This window comes from Protomyctophum parallelum (assembly GCF_964188405.1).
Source record: "Protomyctophum parallelum genome assembly, chromosome: 10".
Lineage (NCBI taxonomy): Eukaryota > Metazoa > Chordata > Actinopteri > Myctophiformes > Myctophidae > Protomyctophum > Protomyctophum parallelum.
The window spans coordinates 6630231-6650230 of record NC_139704.1 but is presented as its reverse complement, the minus strand read 5'-3'; the positions used below and the strand labels follow the sequence as shown (position 1 = coordinate 6650230).

Below are 20000 nucleotides of genomic sequence, written 5' to 3'. Positions count from 1 at the left end.
TGAAATGGTTTTTCACCTGTATGAGTCCTCATGTGTCCCTTCAGATTTGAAGTTTTAGTGAATCTTTGTTCACAAACTGTACAAGGAAAAGGTTTTTCACCTGTATGAGACCTCAAGTGTTGGTTCAGATCTGAAGTTGATCTGAATCTGTGTTCACAAACTGTACAAATAAATGGTTTTTCACCTGTATAAGACCTCCTGTGTTCCTTCAGATTTTAAGTTGTTCTAAATATTTGTTTTGACGATTTCAGGTCCTGTGGCAACCAGAAAGTCAATCTTTGTCCTTCCAAATGTGCCACTGAACTGCAGCATGGTTTTTCAACAAAATATTTTGTGACACCAATTTGTTTGACTTCTTAGAATTCCACAATGGTACATACTAGAAACTCACATTTTTTGTATTCAAGTAGACATCATAATCTTTAATTTGATGTATGGCAGTTGTTCTGTGGATGCATTTTTGGCAGAAATCAATTTATGACAACAGAGTTTGGGGAAACAATTATACATCCATTACATCCATTCTGTTAGGACTTTGTGGACATGCTATATCTTAGAAAACAGATTAGATTAGAGTGTCTACTTCAATAAAAAAGTGAGTTTCTACCATGTTCCATTATGTAAATAACCTGGGAATAGGGAATGGAATAGACATAACAGGCAGCACTGTGATCTGACAGTGACCCTTTTATTGTATCCACACACACACATCAACTTTACTATGCATTAAAAAAAACATTGGTACTTTTTTTAATTTTGTACAGTACCAACAATACAGCATGGAATTGTGGACAACATCTTATCCAACCAAATGGACCCCATGGTGTCAACATCAATACAGCATGAAATTTTGGACACAATCTAATGCAGTGATAACAAAATCAAACCAAATTGACCCTGCAATCAAATTGTGATTCGTGGCTCAAATGCTAATAAAACCAAATGGAATTCCTATGGTGCAAACATCAATACAGCATGGAATTGAGGGAAAAATCTAATGTTTTGGTTCTGAGTCTGAATCTCATCAAATGGTGGTCCATGGCACAATGGCTGGATAAATAATGGGAAAAATATGAAACCCACTGCATTAGTACAGATAACTAATTTTTTTTTTGTCCAAATCAAAATCAACACTGTTTGTGTGTATGTAGAGAGAGAAAACAAAACAGTTCAGTCTAGACACAGAGGTTCCCAACCACTGGTACTAGTACCACTGGTGGTACTTGAGCCCGCTCTGGTGGTACACAGAGGAGCTATCCAGCCATGCTGAAATGAGCATGATAGCACACCTAGCCGTTAATAGAAGATTTGAGGACGGATAAATCACATTAGAAATATTATCCATTGTGCTGATTAGACAGTTTCGTCAGAGCAGCAGCAAAATGGAAGGAAACAAGAACAAAACGATTCAAAGAATACATTTTCCTGAATAGCTGAATAGGATGGGGCAGGTATACGCTCCTGTATTTTAACATCAGTTATTATGGTGGTACTTGGGTCAGATATTTTCTATGGTGCGTATGCAAAGGCTGGGAACCCCTGGTCTAGAGGAAAGTCTTGATAGTTGAGTTTAGTGTGGTACAGATTGGCACATATCCCTTTACACAAGGGGACGTTACAGCTTTTGCATTGAACCCTTGTCTCTTTGCGCACCCCGTGTCTGGCATGTACCCTGCAACTCTTTGCTGGGTACTTCTTTTTCTCTGTTGGAGGGATCCGAAAGAGTAGGTGGGCTGCAGCGTTGCCATCCATCCTGGAAGGAGGGTCGTGGAGGTATGGTGCCCTTGCACAGTATGAGGGCTCTTCCTGATCCTGATACTCATCCCTGACCCCTTCCCCTTCCTTGACTGCTGTCTTGTTCTCTCTCCGGATGCTCCGGGAGGTCCACGACGTCACCACACCCAGTATGAACTGGTACAGGGTTTTATTGCTGGCCGGGTTCTTTGCCTTGTAAAGGACAAAAGCATTGAACACAGAGATCTGCATGAGATACATGACAAATTTTTTCGTCCACTTGCACGTCTTCCTCACGAAGAAGTAGTACGCCAGGTTCTGATCCAATTTGTCGACGCCGTTCATGCAGTGGTTGTACTCAGCAAAGCATGCTGGCTTTGCCGTTGCCACCTTCTCTTTCTGGCCTGTCTGCTTCTTCAGGTTCTTTACCATGTCATGCTGGTGGAATGTGGTGACCATTTTTACCACTCTCTTGTCACGCCATGCCACCACCATTACATTGTCGTCATGGCGCATCACCGTTTCCCCGTCCTCTAGCATAGCCGTGGTCAACTCGGTGATGGCTCCTGGTTCCCCTCTGTGTTTCCGTAAGGTGCCACATGTATGGACATGCAGACCCAGGAGAAACTTAGAGAGGCGCACAGAATTGTAATAGTTGTCCATCCATAGCCGGTAACCGAAACCGGTCAAACCTTCCAGCAGGAAGACAATCACCTCTTGTACCAAAGGCACACCACAATGACTCACAGGCTCCCCACTGTATGGCTTCATGGCAAAACAAAAGCCTGTCTTACTGCATGCCAAGATGTACGACTTGATGCCAGCTTTAGTCGGCTTGGCCGGATTGTAAACCTGAAAGCCTAATCTACCGCGCCAGAGAAGCGTCCCTTCGTCAATACTGATGTCCTGGCCTGGCATGTACAGCTCTTTGAACTTGGAGAGCAGGTAGTCCAACACTTGGCGGATCTTGCACAACTTGTCATTCTTGTCAAGAGTCTCACTGTTGGTGAAGTGCAAGTTGCTCCAGATGATTTGGAACCTGTTCCTGGACATGGTCTTGCTAAAGTACGGGGCGGCTGTTGGCTCCTCCATCGCCCAGTACAGTTCCAGGTCTGGTTTTTGCACAAGACCCGTCAGGAAAAGCAGCCCAAAAAAACGCTTCAGTTCCATCACTGTGACTGGTTGCCATTCGCGGCTTCTGGAATGTGGCTGGTCAGTTGGGGGTTTCTGGTCAGCATAACGGTTGGTCTCTAGACATATAAGTTCGAGCAGTTCATCTGTCAACAACAGCTCCAGGAAGTCCACAGGGTTGTCTGACTGGAGTTCAGCTGCAGCACCGCGAGGCCCGGGAGTGGCACTGAAGGGGAAGTCCTTTGGATGCCAGTCCGTCTTCTGATCAGACCACACTGAATCTGGCCTGCCTATAAATGATAGAAATACATCATTACCATAAAATCACACCCTTGTGAACTGAGTGGTGCAACTATACTTTGGGGGGGGGGGGTGGTCCGGTTCCGGTGAGCTGGTCCGGTTCCAAAACGTTTGAGAAATGACAGAGTTACCGTGTGGGGGTCCCAATCCAGGCCCCCAGGATGCACCAGAACATCCAGAACCCCAGGATGCTGGCCCGGTTCCAGCGAGCTGCCCCGCGTCCGAAACGGTCGAGAAATGACAGAGTTACCGTGTGGGGATCCCCAGAACATTCAGACCCCCAGGAACGCGCTCAGGGGGCTGGTCCGGTTCCGGTGAGCTGGTCTGGTTCCGAAACGTTTAAGAAATGACAGAGTTACCGTGTGGGGGTCCCAATCCAGGCCCCCAGGATGCACCACAACATCCAGAACCCCAGGATGCTGGCCCGGTTCCAGCGAGCCGCCCCGCATCCGAAACGGTCAAGAAATGACAGAGATACCGTGTGGGGATCCCCGGAACATCCAGACCCCCAGGAACGCGTTTAGGGGGCTGGTCCGGTTCCAGTGAGCTGGTCCGGTTCCGAAACGGTTAAGAAATGACAGAGTTACCATGTGGGGGTCCCAAGCCAGACCCCCAGGATGCTGGCCCGGTTCCTGCGAGCCGCCCCACGTCCGAAACGGTCCAGAAATGACAGTTACCGTGTGGGTCCCTCTACTGTACTGTAATGTCACACCCAAAATCACGTAATGCCTGCTAGAAATTCAGCTTCCGACCCGTGCACATTGTGAAGCTCAACAGTGCCACTTTGTCACCTGTTGGTACCCTAAACGTACAGACATAGGGGCATAGGGAAACACATTGCTGTTCCTTGGAGTGGCTGCACCACTCAATTGTGTGCTAAATGTGTGATGCATAGAAAAGGTTCTTACGTTTCTTACTGCTTTCATGGCGAACAGGTGGGACTGCAGTGGAAGGTGTGGACGTCTGAGCTCGCTTGTTACCACCTGAAAATTATAGAAATACATTTTTATGTGTGGTAAATGTTTGACTGTATTCTGTGCTGTTTACATGTCGGACTAAAAAAGTAAATTCTTACTTCTGCTACAGCTAGCAGATGGCGCTGTAGCGGTGGACGTGGAAGCCTCTTCCCCCTCCTCTGGATCTGGATGCGACAGTAATAGATCAAATAGTTGGTATGATGAACAGATTTTTTTTTCTCACACCTCTTCTCTCATCATGTAGATCTTTTATATTTTATATACTGCAATCATGCGACATGTCTTTTGAAAATTCTATATATCCTGTTCAATCATGGTCTAAATGTTTTTATTGTACAAAAGCTTCCTACCTCTGCAACGGCCAACAGATTGCAAAGAATGTGATGTGAGCTCCCCACCAGCGAACTCCACCTCATCTGAAATAATATCATAGTACATGAAAACAATTTATGTAATTTTCTTCTCTTCTGTCATCATGTTGTAGTTACTTTCTTTTATTATATACTGCAATCATGTGATTTCCCTATGCCTGCTACTATCACATTCATGCTGTAAATGCTCTATTTTCTGATGAACTGAAAATGGTGGAACCTGTTGTAAACAAGTCTTAGTGCCGTTTTGTCCACAAAGTAGCAGTTTTTGTATGGCGCGTGCCAAGAACTGCCGCCCGTTTGAAATGTACCCAGTCTGAAATAAAAATGATCAATGTTTTATTGTGTCCTAAAGAAGGGTGTATCCCTTTTTATGTTTTTGTATCAAAGCTCTTTACAGAGCTACTTACAATAAGCAGCAATCACATAACCCCCCCCCCCCTCATACACATACACACACACACACACACACACACTCACCCCTAAAAGTCAGAATGCTTGGAATGTCTCACTCACATCTCGCCATGTTCGCTTCTTCATAAGCGACCTTTGGCTTGTTTTATTAATGTTCATGTCAATAAAGCCAACAATATGTTTTCCTTACCCCAGGCGACCAGGGAGCCCCAGTACCAGTTTGATTATGAATATCTCAAAACAATCCATCAAATATTCCACTATTTCATTTCCTCAAATCTTTGAAAATGGCTGATGTATTTGAACTATACTAGACACTCTAAACCTATATACTGCTTATTTTGGGCTTGCTTTCTTGAACCCGGTTGCTCATTTCTCCCACAAACACTGGACAGGCTGCAACATATGTGAAGGTCATCCCATTGACCGTGGGATCGTCGGCATGGTTACCGATCTACACTGGCTATGGGACACAGCCGTATGGGACTAGCCGTGCCATGCAGGCAGGCATGCACATGATGACATGATGTGACTGCAAATATATTTGATCTGTATTCTGAAACTATGTAGGCTAACGATAAACAAATGGTACATACCCGTGGACTACTGCGAGGGGCACGGAGGTCTGGGACTAAGTTGCATCGTGACTCAGATCTGATAACGATCACTACCTAACTCACTTTTGTTTTCTTTATCATGGATGATCTTTTACTTCTCCGGAGCTTGTCTGTGGGCAGACTGGGGACATCATCAACAGGTAGGCAAACAGGAGGCTGCTCACACACCGGCGACACCGCTGGCGACACTGCTGCAGTCGGGATGGCTGACTTTTTCTCTTCTTTCATGGGATGAGGAGGATGGGGTTCGCTGGCGCTGGGAGATGTCTTGGTTTCTTAGGGACTTCTCCCCCGCTCCGAAGCACGGGTCAGTTTATCAGTTGCATCACATCATGAATCGTTCTCTGGCGGGGATCCAACGGTGTGTTTTATGCTTTGCTGGTCATTTGCGCCCCGACATGGCTGCTACACAGTCCTCTTCTATCCTCCTATCTTACTGTGTGATCGGACACAAACACACCTCTCTGTCGCCCTTCTTTCTCTCTCCCTCGACTTCTTTCCTTTCCGACTGTTTACTTAAAAAACTAAACTAGTTAGTCAACTCGAAAACTAAACTGTGTGTGTGTGTGTGTGTGTGTGTGTGTGTGTGTGTGTGTGTGTGTGTGTGTGTGCGTGCGCGCGGATCAGAGCCAACACGTGATCGCGCCTTGACTTCTCACCTCTCTTCTCCGACAACTACACTACACTATAAACTCAACTTTAAAACTCTAAAATTCAACTATAATTACACATCAACTAAATATAACGCTAAATAACTCTCTAACTCCTCACTGATCTGATCTCTTCCATCTCTGTCTCTCTCTCTCTCTCTGCTGCTTGCTAGTTTTGACTTGTGACTGAAATAACCAGATATAAGTGGCTACTTTGTACCTGGTGTGATGTGATCTGGGTATGCTTTGATGTAGCCGTTTGTAATTCACAGTAATGGGTGCGTGAGAGTTGAATGCAGCTTACCATGGTGAAAAGACCCTTTCATGTAGTTTACGTGTTTGGCGGACGACCAGACTAAAGCAGATTTAGGTTATTTACGTATTTGGCGTAAATAACAACGTTAATACATTGACGGCTGGCATCGTTTTCAGTCCATGTCCCTTCTCTGTCAGACCATTTGGCCATTTTCACCAATGGTAAAATGGTTTCAAGGCCCATACAATATTATGTGATATGACGACAATGTCACAAATGAAAGCCTCTTTACCCATTATTTAGTTATAGGCAGTTCAATACAGCTTGGTTTCCCCAAAACCAGCCTTCTTATCTAGATAGATAACGTTGTCATTCAGCAGATACATAAAATGCATAAGAGCACGAAATGTTGTTTCACTGGCTTTTAGTATGCTAGTTAAAAGAGAACTAAAATACTATTAAAATCTAAAATCTGGAAGCAATATTCAGAGATATTTGCGTCACTCTCACGACCCATATAATATTCTGTATTATGATGACAATGTCACAATATAGCTCAAATGAAGTTTCTATTATGTTCAGTTTTTTACTTCTAGGCATTTGAGTGAACATTAGAATCTTAGAAAAACAGCCCCCTACTTTCAAGACAGACATAATATTCTGTATAATTTCACAATATAGCTGAAATGAAAGCCGACTCTGTAGCTTCCTCAGGAAAGAAAGCAAGTTTCTATTATGTTCAGTTTTTGAGGGCCGCTATCCCCTCCTACATCCATCTTTTAATGTCCGTGTAAAGACAACAAACATTCCATTGATAATGAATGGCCAGTTTTGAGCACGTGTAAACACAAACATTGAAGACGAAGGTGAGGACGCAGATACTGATTGGCCGGAATGAGATGATGTATGATGATAAGAGCAACCCTCACTTCACACAGGTGTGATTTTTTAAGGGGCGCTAGCCCCTTCTATAAACAGCTTTTGTCCCCACTAGTGTTGTCACGATACTGGATTTTCAACTTCGATACGATATTTGGAAAAGTATTGATATTTTTCGATAACATTTTCGATACCACGGCGATTTCTGAGGGTTTAACATTTATTACAAATAAAAGCTGTGCAGTCTTATGCACTTTCATATTTTTTAACATGTTATTCTTTTTATTATTACTAGCCCTTAGCCGTTGTGAGACGGGCGCAGTATCCCCCTTGTGGCCGCGGGGGTACTGCGCCCTGGGTGTGTTTTCACAATTTGAATTCACTAATAAATTCATTATTAATCATTAATGTGTCAAATCGAAAAAAGGGCTCCGTTAAGACCTCCATATTATTATGGTCAATGCCTGTGTGGGAGCTATTGGTGCAGGCAGTGAGGAGCTACGGCGATGTTTCTGACACACACACAGACACACACACAGACTTTGGCTGAATTATAGTATGACGATATGATTAGGCCTATTAATATAATTATTATTATTATAAATAACTATGGATTATAAACCAGTATAGGCCTACACATAAAAGTAAAGTTGTGAAGCACAACAGCATTTAATTACTTTCTGACCAGTCAACCACATCATCTTGGTTTCTATTCCTTATTTATAACTATACTTATTTATAATCTTTATCATTTATAATTATAAAAAATAAATCAAAATAAAGAAAGTTTGATAATCTATTCAGATATTATTCACTGCATCCCGTCTAAGGCCAGCCTACTCAAACTATTATTATTTTTATTAGTATTATTAATATCCAGAATCACGCACGCACACACACGCACAGACACACACACACACACACACACACACACACACACACACACAGCAACCGATTGCAACGTTAGCTTGCTAGCCTAGCTATATTGTGTTTAGGCTACGGTTGATAGCTTTAGCTAGTTAGCTTATCGCTATGACAGCAACAAGTAGGATGTAATTGTATGCGGGCTTTTAGCTCTCCGTGTACATCGGATCTTACATAAAGAAATACGAGCGTTAAAGAAGTTAACACAGCGTGGAGACAGAAATTGTCACAGAAAGAACGACACAGTGTTGCGCTGTGCGCTCTGTCTGAGGAGGAGGAGTAGACTGACGGTGACGGCCCCTCCCCTCCCTCAAGGCTCAGTTTGGAGGTTGCTGCACTCTGTGTGCGCTGGGGAGCATGGTCTCAACCAACAGGAGGACAGAGCGGGACAGTATCGATAGTGTCGATACTATGGAAAAGTCATATCGAACAGTTTAAAAATTTCAGAATCGATATTTATCGATATATCGATACACTAGTCCCCACACGTCTCAAGATTTGCCATCGACAATGAAAGGGGAATTCAGGTCAAATGTCCGTTAAATCTTGTCCCTACACGTCTCAATATTTGCCATTGAACAGAGAAATGACGTCAGAATTCCTCTAAATATGACGTAAATTAAACATCAAAACATTAAACGCCATTGACATTAAAGGGAAATTTACGTCATATTCCCAGGAGGAAAAACGGGGGCATCCGATTATTCCACAGACATTCTACTATTCCGCGGATGGTCGAGAATTCCGGCTTTGAATGCAGTGGTAAATTCCGCGATCGCGGATTCCTGTGGGGACTAACAATAGAACGCTACAATAATGTCACAATATCTATCTATATTAAATGCACCAAGTCTCTGTACATGTGTGTGTGTGTGTACGTACGTCTGTAATCCACGTAACTTGAAAACCGTTCGCCCCACCGACTTCAACATTTCCGCACCACAAGGAGAGCAGTGCCCGGCCTAGAGTCCGTTGGATGCACAGTTGTCCAGAACAGCACAAAAGCCTCTGTCCAGGCTCTGGCCCAAATTAGCCAATTGATCACACCTGATCACCCCTATATTTCCATATATGGAGCTGGCCTGTTCTGACATCACAATGGTGTTCTGAAATCTGCATAGACTCCATATTTGGGCATGCCTGACAAAATAACTCCATATATGGGCATAAAAGGGACACAGACAATAACTGGGTGGGGCATGCATTTCCAACAAGTAGGCCAGTGCCCAAAGGGCACCGCTCTAGTAGCTCAAATGGAAGCTGAGAACCTCTAGTTTCCCAGGAAAAAAAACAAGTTTCTATTCAGTTTTTTACTAGAAAAACCTTAAGCCTCAACAGGAGAAAGACACACTTTTCTGAATGATACTCTATCAGCAGAACTCACTTGATCTTTTTATTTCTGACTTCAATACTTACAGTATTTGTCTTCAAACAAAACAATGTCAACGCCTTTTTTTGTCAGTATTTTGTTTTCACCTGTGTGTGTGTGTGTGTGTGTGTGTGTGTGTGTGTGTGTGTGTGTGTGTGTGTGTGTGTGTGTGTGTGTGTGTGTGTGTGTGTGTGAAAAAATACAGTTCTCAGGTCGACCCTACACAGCTCTGATTTGCATAGTCAAACTCTGTGTGGTACGTTGTGAAGCAGATCTTCCTGTGTAATGGCATTACACAAACGGCACATTGGTATCGCGTCTCACTCCGCTTGCCTTTCACTTTGCAGACTCTGCATTCCCTCATTGGGTTCCGTTTGCGGGCGCCGGGTGCCGCTTGAATCTTCACAGCAACATGTTTTGTTGGCAGAGGTGGGATGTGTGCAGAGAGCCTGGACCGAGGGTCCTGCCTTGGTGCTCTGGTTGCTCTTGTCGGGCTAGTCCATGCCTTGACAAGACTTTCGATGAAGGACAGCATGTCTCGAAAGGTTCCCTCAGGATTTTTCTTCTGGTACAGGACAAATGCATTGAAAACAGATATTTGGAACATATATAAAATGAACTTGTTTGTCCATTTGTAAGACTTCCTGATGAAGGGATAGTATGAAAGGTTTTGATCAAGCCGGCCAACTCCGTTCATTTCACTGTTGTACTCTCTGACACAAGCAGGCTTTGATACACTGCCCTGACCATGACCTTTCTTCCACCCCCGAACATCTCCCATCACATCTGGGTGGAAAGTTGTGACCATCCTGACCACCTTGGTGTCCCTCCAAGCCATCACCAACACCTTGTCTGTGTGTCTAACAATTCTTTCCCCCACACTCAGGGTTGAAGTGGAAGCCTTCTGGATTTCTGGTGGCGCGCCACTGTTTTCTCTGAGTGTCCCGCAGACATGGGTCTTCTTTTCAAGCAGCAGTTTGCACATGTCAACCGAATTATAGACATGATCCATAAAAAGTTTATAACCGTGATTTTCTAGGCCTCCTAGGAGCGAGGGAACTATGTCAACTAAAGTGGACCCTTTTTCAAAGTACGGCCACATGTTGTGACAGTACCCAGTCTCTGAGTCGCACAGAATATAAGACCGTAACCCGCTCTTCAATGGACTCTCTAAACCGAGACGTCCCCTCCACAAAATGCTTCCCTCATCAATAGTTATCTTCTGTGATGGCTGATACAGCTCCTGGAACTTGCTCACAAGATAGCTGAAGACAGGGCGGATTTTGTACAGCCTGTCATCATCATCTACTGCATCGTTGAAGTGAAGAAACCGAAGGATGAGCTGGAATCTATTGCGACTCATAACCTTGTTGAAATATGGGGTTGTTGTAATTTCCTCCTGAGCCCAGTAGTCCTCCAGATGAGGCTTCCAAACAATACCAGTCAGAAGAAACAGACCAAGAAAGGTTTTGAGTTCCTCCCTTGTGACAGGCTCCCATTTATTGATTCTGGAGTTTGGCATTACTGGCATAGGTGTCATCTTGGTAAAGATCTTCTCCGCATAGAGGTTGGTCTGAACCACAATCATATCCAGCAACTTATCAGTCAAAAACAGTCTGAGGAAGTCCACTGGCTGGTCTGATTGTAGGGTTGCAGCACTGTTGATCGGCCCAGGTCTAGCTGTGAAGGGGATGTCTTCAGGCTGCCAAGCCACCTCGTCTACACCCCGCCACCCAGAAGAAACGGGCTCCTCACGCACAGGCCACCGTCCCCTACCTGAAAATTATAGAAATTAGGGCCGGGACTAATTAAACGAGTTAATTATGATTAATTAATTACAGAAAAATTATCGCGTTAAAACATTTACGATTTTAATCGCAGTTTTTTCACTGTGGAACGTTTCTCACTGGACGAGTTTCACATAATGTTTATGCTGATGCACTAACCAAGGCACAGAAGCAGCAGGCAGCAGTGTTAATAACAAACTCCACACGCAAACATGAAGAACCAGATGAAAACGCGTTGCTTGGCCCCGTTGATAGGACATTTAGATTTAAAAGGCGAAGGGATGGAAGTGTGGATAAAAGCATGGTTGTGTGCAACAGCAGAGAGAGGGGTTCCATATGGGAATGACTAACGTAAGCTTCACGTTAGCTGGTTAGTTAATGTGGTGACGTTAGCATTTGTGGTGATTTTGCATATCACTACAGCATATCAAGCCTCCGGTGTACATGATGTGAATGAAACATGTAGATAGAAGCTAACATGAATCTAGCCCCATATGAAACCTCTCCCTCTGCTATGTAGAGCTACATAGCCGGTGTAGGGGCCATATGGGGCAGACGTTCGACAATCTGAGAACCCATCGTCAAAAAATACAGTTCCGTCTTTTCCTTTATTGACAGAGTCAACAGTCTGTCTCAAGAGACTAATCTCGAGAAACTAGGAGTTCAAAGACAATCACTGCGTTCACAATAACAACCACTAGATGATAATGACTATCTCCAGTCCCCACACATTAGGCATGCAACGGCATTTTAAAAGCTAAATGTGTTTGTTAGATTTGATTCATCAAATGGTTCTGAGCTTCCATTTAAAATGTTTTAGTGAAGTTAGAATTTGATGAAATCACAGTTTAGCTGTTCCATATTTCCAAATTATTCCCTTAGTCTAGTGACTACCGCCACCTCCTTATAACCCCTTCTTTGTTTCCCATCCTGTACATATCTTATTTTTACCTTTTATGATGATTTGAATTTTGTTGTTATTTTTCATGTCATGATTATGAATTGAATACAAAGGACCTGAATGGAAACGAGACTTTTTTCGGTGATCCCTTTGGACGTGTGTTTGACTGTAGGCCTACCATGTACTGATTACATTTCTGGCAATAAATTATTCAATTCAATCAATAGCTACTCCCCACTGTATTACACTGTACTATGGCTCCCCCTAATTACCGTTTATGGTACGTGCACCTTGCACTCTCCAGCAGGCTAGTGCGCATCAGAGCATGGGAGCGGCGCGGCCGAGAAATCCACTCTCTCGGCGGCTTTTGTCCCGCTCGTTCATTTGCTCATGTTGATCCCCCCACGCCACTCTCTGCTCGCTCAGCGCTCACTTTCATTTGCGCAACGGGCGCTCCGCGATCCGCTCAGATACGCCAACTCGGCAGCAAAAATAAATAATACACTGACACGTTTAAAAACACGTTCACTAGCTTTCCCACTTTAACCAACGATTGATATCATGCTTGTTAACTGCGCCTTTGATATCTAACTGAAGCAGACGAATTTGACATCACAGGTGTAAACTTGACACGGTTAAGTACTGGTTTACCATAGCCTCTACATTATTAGTAACCGCGTCCACTTGGTTTTGCGAGAGTGCAGGTTCCTCCTCCTCCGCAATATCCTCCTCTTCCTCCACGACCACTTCATCATCATCTTTCTCCTCTTCTCCTTCAAAGTTAGGGATTAAATGCCTTGATCATGTTGCTGGCACTGCCGGTCACCACACGAATCACGCGTTGATGAATGTTCCAATTTTTCAGCACACTTTCATACTTTTGGTAAATGCACGCTGCAGATTCAGCACACACTAAATCCAAGTTTAGGTTCTAAACACTTATTTGTACACTTTTTAAATGTGTGCCGTGTGCACTGAGCGGTTCGGAATGGAGGACAGTTCTCACTCCGGAAGCCGTTCTGACCCATTTTAAAACCCACTCAACGCTCAATTCAAAATGCACCCACTCCAATCCTCATGCCGCTCCTGCTCCACACCGCCCACATGCTCTGGTGCGCATGTGCACAACGCTATGTACTCTATGTTCGTACTCTATGTTGGCTGAGCTCTCCGTTGTTTACAGTGGACCCGTCGGACTGATTTATTGATTGATTGAAGCATTTATTAACAGTTTGCAGAATGGGTACATTTCCCATGAAAGCACAACTCAATACCAACTGTTTGGGATGGGGGGGTGGGGTGGGGGGTGTTCTTGGTTGGACTGAACCAACACGAGTCAGCCAATGGAAATATGGATTCAATTGGATATGGGTTTCGTTCAACATCACTCACAGGTAGGAAGAACCTTTTCAATCTACCGCAGCTGTGTGGTAAATGTTTTACCTTAGTCTGCGACTCGTGCGAGTGGAGTTGCACTGCATATGCGCAGCATGCATCGCCTGCCATCGCTGCCATTAACATACCGTAAGCTCGGAAATCTGACGGTACCGTGGCTGTTTCTGCCACGGCACTACGGAAATTCGCGACACCCCTACCACACATAAAAACATTTCCAGACCCTAGATAGAATGTGTATGCTGCCAACTCCACCAGTTTGAATAAAGTGACATTGCAAGAACCCAGTTTCTTCATTGTAGATAGAAACATCACATACCAGAAGTGGTCACGAGTCGTTATGATGGAAAGTGTGAAGCCGCCATTTTGTCATTTGTGTGTAAGTGAAAAAGTAAGCAGTAGACTTATTTTTTTTACCTTTGCCTGTCTTTGTTGCAGGAATAGGAACAGATCTGGGCGGTGAGGCAGGCTCCCTCATCTCAGCATCTGGAAACACATATCAAATAGTTATATGATGTGCACAAAAAAATCTATTATTTACACCTGAACTTGAATGAAACAGTCAATGCCATGTGGGTGTGAAAAGCATGGAACAAAGTGAACAAATATACACAAATACTAATCTTACCTCCAGTGACATCACCTGAAGCATCATCTTCATCACCACCATTCTCTGAAGACGCAGAGTCTCCAGAGCTTAAAAATACTATGACGTACAAAAAGAAAACAACACAAATCGATTTTACTAAGAATAAAAATGCATTCAGTCATCTCACACGATAAAAAAAGAAAACTACTTACCGGTAATACATGTAGCATCACCACGCCTGCGCCGTCTCCCGGGGGTCTTCTTTTCCCTCGGATCTCTCCAACTCTTATCAGAGACATTACCATCCGAGTCCGATAGGTCAGACATAGACATCTGGGAGTTATTTGGACTCTCCGAATCATCCCGTTTGGTCACCGCTCTGCCACTGCGACGAGTCCGCTCGGGTCTGGAAGGCAGGTTTGCAGTCTTCGGAGTAGCTAGTGGAGTGTCCGCCTCGTCGTCGGATATCTCCGATCCAGTGTCAGGCTCGGGAACAGCAGCAAAGGAATCATGCAGGGTTGACTGGCCAGGGCCCGGAAGGATCGGTGGAGGTCTGCTCTGGACTCGCCCGCATCCACGGATGGGCTCGGCAGGGACTGTAGGGACTAGTAGTAAGGCAGACTTCCTTTATATAAACTTTTTTAACCCATTCTGACCTGAGATCAGATTCATACGAGGTTTCCGTCGGACACACACTGGTCTGATGAACCCATTCTGACCTGAGATCAGATTCTAAAAATGTCAGTCGCTATTCGATTTTTCAAAAATAGCAGACCTACAAGCTCGTATCGCGCCACTCGGTGGCGCGATATGAGCTTGTAGATCTGAGTGAGTTTGTTGTTAAGCAACTTCTCTTCTCAAATTTTTAGGGCAAAAAAAAATATATCTAAATTAAAAAAAAAAAATTGTCAGCACGCGCGCCAGAGAGCCCCCCCCCCCCGGCCAACAGTCCTAGGCAAAGCCATTTCCTGCAGGAAACACTGAACCTAGTATGTGTCGTTTATCTGACAACGGTCCTAATACAAAAACACCATCAATGATTGTTACATTAGTACTAATAAAGTGATTGTTTTTACCTGAGAGAGTGTCTCCATCTAGTAATGTCGATGTTGACCCATTAGCCTCCTCTGGTCTTTGAACTGGCTCCTCCTTTTCCTCTTTAGCCTGTGGAGGATTTGGTTTCTCCTGGACCAGACTGGGCTGTTCAGATGAAACCTCTGTACACACAGGAAGGAGTGCGAGGTCTAGAAGGAAGAGAGCGGAGGGAGAATGTCATGAGAGAGCAACTCCATAGCCCAATCCCAATAACTTAATGTTTGCCACATGGCCTCCTCTGGACTCCGTCCTCCAGCCTGCCCCGGAAATGGTTTTCATCCCAAATGTTAATTTGCTTTTGGAGGAGCCGAGCACGAGTAGTAGGCCAGTCAATCTACGATTTTACCCAAAATAAATTGCAATAGTAATCATTCAAGGTTATTTATGCTTAGGGTCATCCAAATATTAAAAATTGATTATTACTAGCCCTCCATATTCATATGGTCAATGCCTGTGTGAAAAGTGGGAGCGATTGGTGCAGGCAATGAGGAGATAATGTGGTGTTTCTGACACACACACACTCACACACACTCAGACATTAGAATTATAGTATGATGATGATGATCATGATGATATACATTTTGGATCATGGTAAATTCAGGGGTTGGACGTTGGGGTACCATTGAAAACCTAGATATGGCTTTTGGTATCATTTAGCTGGGAACCAGGGGTAAGCTGAAGGCGGAGCCTATCGCAGCTGAGCTCCACTAGTTCCTAAGCTGCACCAACACCTAGAACAAAAGCGATCAAAGCGATGGATGGTTTGCATAATAAATAAGTTAAATAAGATTATTTTAAGTAGGCCTTCTTATGTGTGGGTGAGTCTCTAGACACTTGAGAATTCCTCCTAAGGAGGGTATTGCATAAAGGACCATGATGACAAACAACTGCACTTGGTCAGTTTGCATTCCCCCTCTCTCCCACATGTGCATGTGACGCATGCACATGAATATAGATACAAACTCATGAAACACATGTGAACGACAATTTTCTATTCATCTTTTTCAAAAGTAATAGGAGTATAAACTAACTGCGAGATTCAAATCGATAATCAAACCTCAAATTTAACTATAATATAATAATATAGTAAAGTTGGTACAGCAGGACCAAAACATTGTGTTCCAGTGTCCGAATTTACCAGTATGTCCAGAGAGTGTGATGTAGGCGTGGTCTTCCTGGATCTCCTCCTGTTTAATGGTGCTGCTAGGTACAGAGCTTTGGGTTGATGTTGGCGTGGATCTTCGCCGTTTGACAGTCTCTCCAACTCCATTCGATGGGACATCATCCAAAACACGTTTCGCGGTTTGTCTCGTTTCTGGGGAAGAACAAAAGACAAATATGTTAAGACATATTCACCAGTAAGACGCTTGAGGGACGCCCGAGGGCACACATCCGCCTCGTTGACAGCAGACTGCCGGGCCATCGCTTCGTTCTTCGATGGAGGAGGAAGCATTCTTGTTGCATACAGAACACCACAGAAGCAGTAGATTACTGGAGCCATACTGCTGTTCTGTGTGAGATTGTGAGTCGCCATTCAGGTACAACAATTAAACCTGTTATGCAAAGTAGTTGATTTGGGTACTTGACTGTCTTTCTTGACAAGGCGTGAAACTAGGGGGGTGCACCCACCCTATTATAACATGTATATAACAATGCAATGTGACATAGCTCCGTTTACAAAATGCTGTACCCCCTCCAACTGTATATACTTTCCCCATTTTCAACTGTTTTTATTGTATTGCGACACTTGCTTTGGCAATGTAAACGTTTGCAAATAAAGCTCCTTTGAATAGAATTGATTGAGCACCTCCGTGTCAGTACAGTGACATTCTTAACCACAGCCCCCCCCCCCCCCTCCCAGAACAGCGACACACACAGTCTCAACAAAGAGTCAAAGACAACTCACAAGAACTCACTTTGTCCAGTGCCAACGCTTTTCTGTTATCATCTTGAGTTAACCAAACTAAAATCCAGTTTAATCCACACATCAGCCGGTGTAACATTTAGTAACCACTCCAGCGCTGCTCAGCGTTCAGCGCAAGACAGGTAGTTAACAACAGCTGCCTGCAAATGCGTAATCTTTGATTGTGTGTCGCTCTCTCCCTAAAATTAAACTGAAAGGATAGGCAGGCCTAATATTATGAATGCATTTTGGCTATGTGCAATAATTCACAATAAACAGACCGCACGCAAACAACGGGCGCGAGGTTGTGACACACAAACATACACGTTACTAAAATCAGAATCATACTAGTAATACGGGGGGAGAACACAATGGAGACAGCACTTCTTTCACCTGACAAATAACATTATGTGATCATTTCTTGTTTTTTTCCCCAAAGGGGGTGACACCGACCACGCCCCCCAAGCAGGGGTCCCCCCCCCACCAGAAAATGTGTAACAAAGTAGATGTAATTTCCAGTATTCTGGTGTATTTAGGGAGATTTACTAACATAGGATCAATTAAAAAGTACATTAGGTGAGTGTCCTACAGAAATTGTAACTATTAAAAGTAACTATTTATAATTGCATTAAATTACAATTTAGATACTGGACTAGTTTATCCAGACATATGCCTAATACACATAATGCGAGAGTAAAATTCCCACTCTTTCATTGAGAGAGGCTTGACCATGCAAAAAAAATCTGCCTAATGATGATGTCACTTAGCCCCTTTCGGGACCCTACATAAAGCTTTTCTGAAATTTTGATGAGTTTTATGTTGGGTCCCTGGTCAGAACTATATTTTCGTATGGGAATTCCGGAACGCGGAAGAAAAAATGCTCTCTAAGATTGAATCTGCGCCGTGTGACGGTCTTTTTTTGCTTGAGTAATTCTGAATTCGGGAACTTTAAGTACCTATACATCCCGCTGCGAATATCTCCTGTGGCGCGGAAGCCGTTAAGTATTTTTAATCTTTGTTTGACCGATTTGGTCGCTTTATTTCTTCTTGTTTGTTTACCGTTTATTGTACCGCCTCCCGGTGTGCGGTTGGCTTGTGCGGCTACGTCCCTGCCTCTGATCTGCTCTGTCATAGCTATAGCGCCACTAGCTAGCCAGATAGGCGGTACAATGAGGTGTCAATAAACAAGGAAGGAAGAGAAGAATCCAAGCTTCCAATTCGGGCAAACATATATTAAAAATACTTAACGGCTTCCGCGCCACAGGAGATATTCGCAGCGGCATGTATGGGTACTTATACTAAACATATTCAGAAACGCTCACACGAAAAAATATCGTCACAGAGCGCGGACAGGCGCTAAACATGTTGTTTATGTTTAAGAATGGCTGTGTACCAGGTGGCATGGTAGTGGTGCAACAGGACCCCATGGACTGGGTCGAACAAAATGTCAGACAATAGATAAATAGGCAATAAATGGTGCTATTTTACCATAAACATTTGTGAGGACCAATTATATGGAAATAGGTTTAAAAGTGTTTAAGTGGTCCTTTAAGCTATAACTAGACCAAGTATGAAGTTAATAGTGTGAGGTGGTGCAAGTTGCAACTGGTTCCCTGGGCCGAGCAACAGCGAAATGTTTTTTTGCTTACCGCAGTTACGGCACGACTCGCCACAGGCAGGGCAGTGCTGGGCTCTTGAAGCATGCGACGAGGCTGCCCGGCTGGATGTGGCCAGCGTAGATGCACACCCAGCTGTTGCACTCTCAACTTTGAAGGCAATAGTAACTGCCTCAGACAGCGACAGTTCATCTTCTTCCATTAACAGTGTCTCACGTGCCATTGCGTCGTTTGTGTGTTCAATCAACTGGTCGCGGATCATTTCATCCTGCAGCGCGCCGAACTTGCACGAGCTCGCCATGTCCCGCAGGTTAGCCACATACTGGTGGACAGACTCACCGGGCAGCTGGCGTCGTCGTCTGAACAAGAAACGGCGGAGAAGGGCGCATTGTGGGGCCGCGAAGTGGACTTTCAGAAGCTCCACGGCTGCGTCAAAGTCGGCGGTATCGGAACCGGTTTCCAACGTCCCGAGCACCCGTTGACCCTCCGCTCCCAGACAGTGCTGCAACAGCGCCTTTTTGCGGGCTGCGCCAACGGTGGTTAGCCCCATAGCTACCAGCCATGTATCAAAGCACCGTTTCCAGCGAGTCCATGGTATTGGAGGCTCCCCCGGCAATTCCAGGAAGGGGTTAGGTGGGGGGAGAAAAAAATCTGCCATCCCCGTCGCCAATGCTGTGTTTGTGAATGATCCTGCCATGACACAGGCTGCCAGATAACTTTAATAATAGCTCGCCTTCACGGAGAATAGCAACAACAGAACTGAGCCCATGTTCCGTGCACACGTGTTGTGTTTAGAGTTGTTCCCGGTTGTTCCTCGAACACGGACATGGGAGCACGGATAAAACTTCCGGTGGCCGATCTCTTCAGAATAAAAGTACCCTCTAGACTAGAGTAAACAAACACGATTAATTGCACATTAAAACAATACATTAGATATTTAAACGGAAATATAGTGCCCATTTAATGGGGATCAATAGGCAATTTAAATCTGTAAGCCATTTAAAAAGACAGGCCTACATCATAAATGTATTTCTTTTAAATAAAACATTACGATGATCTTATTCTGAAGGCAACAGAAAACCATTTTCATGA

At 44.2% G+C, this 20000-nt stretch overlaps 1 protein-coding gene across 1 annotated transcript; it reads right to left on the bottom strand.

Annotated features, from left to right (window-relative positions):
• Positions 1–1140: 1140 nt before the first annotated feature.
• On the bottom strand, positions 1141–19677 carry LOC310866272 (uncharacterized protein). Its single transcript, XM_083775809.1, has 7 exons — positions 18942–19677; positions 16528–16704; positions 15371–15538; positions 14507–14899; positions 14334–14411; positions 14123–14191; positions 1141–3155 (listed from the first exon to the last, which is right to left on the bottom strand). Exons 1-7 carry the CDS (start codon positions 19603–19605, stop codon positions 1510–1512), a joined length of 3195 nt encoding a protein of 1064 aa, XP_083631935.1. The 5' UTR covers positions 19606–19677; the 3' UTR covers positions 1141–1509.
• Positions 19678–20000: the final 323 nt, after the last annotated feature.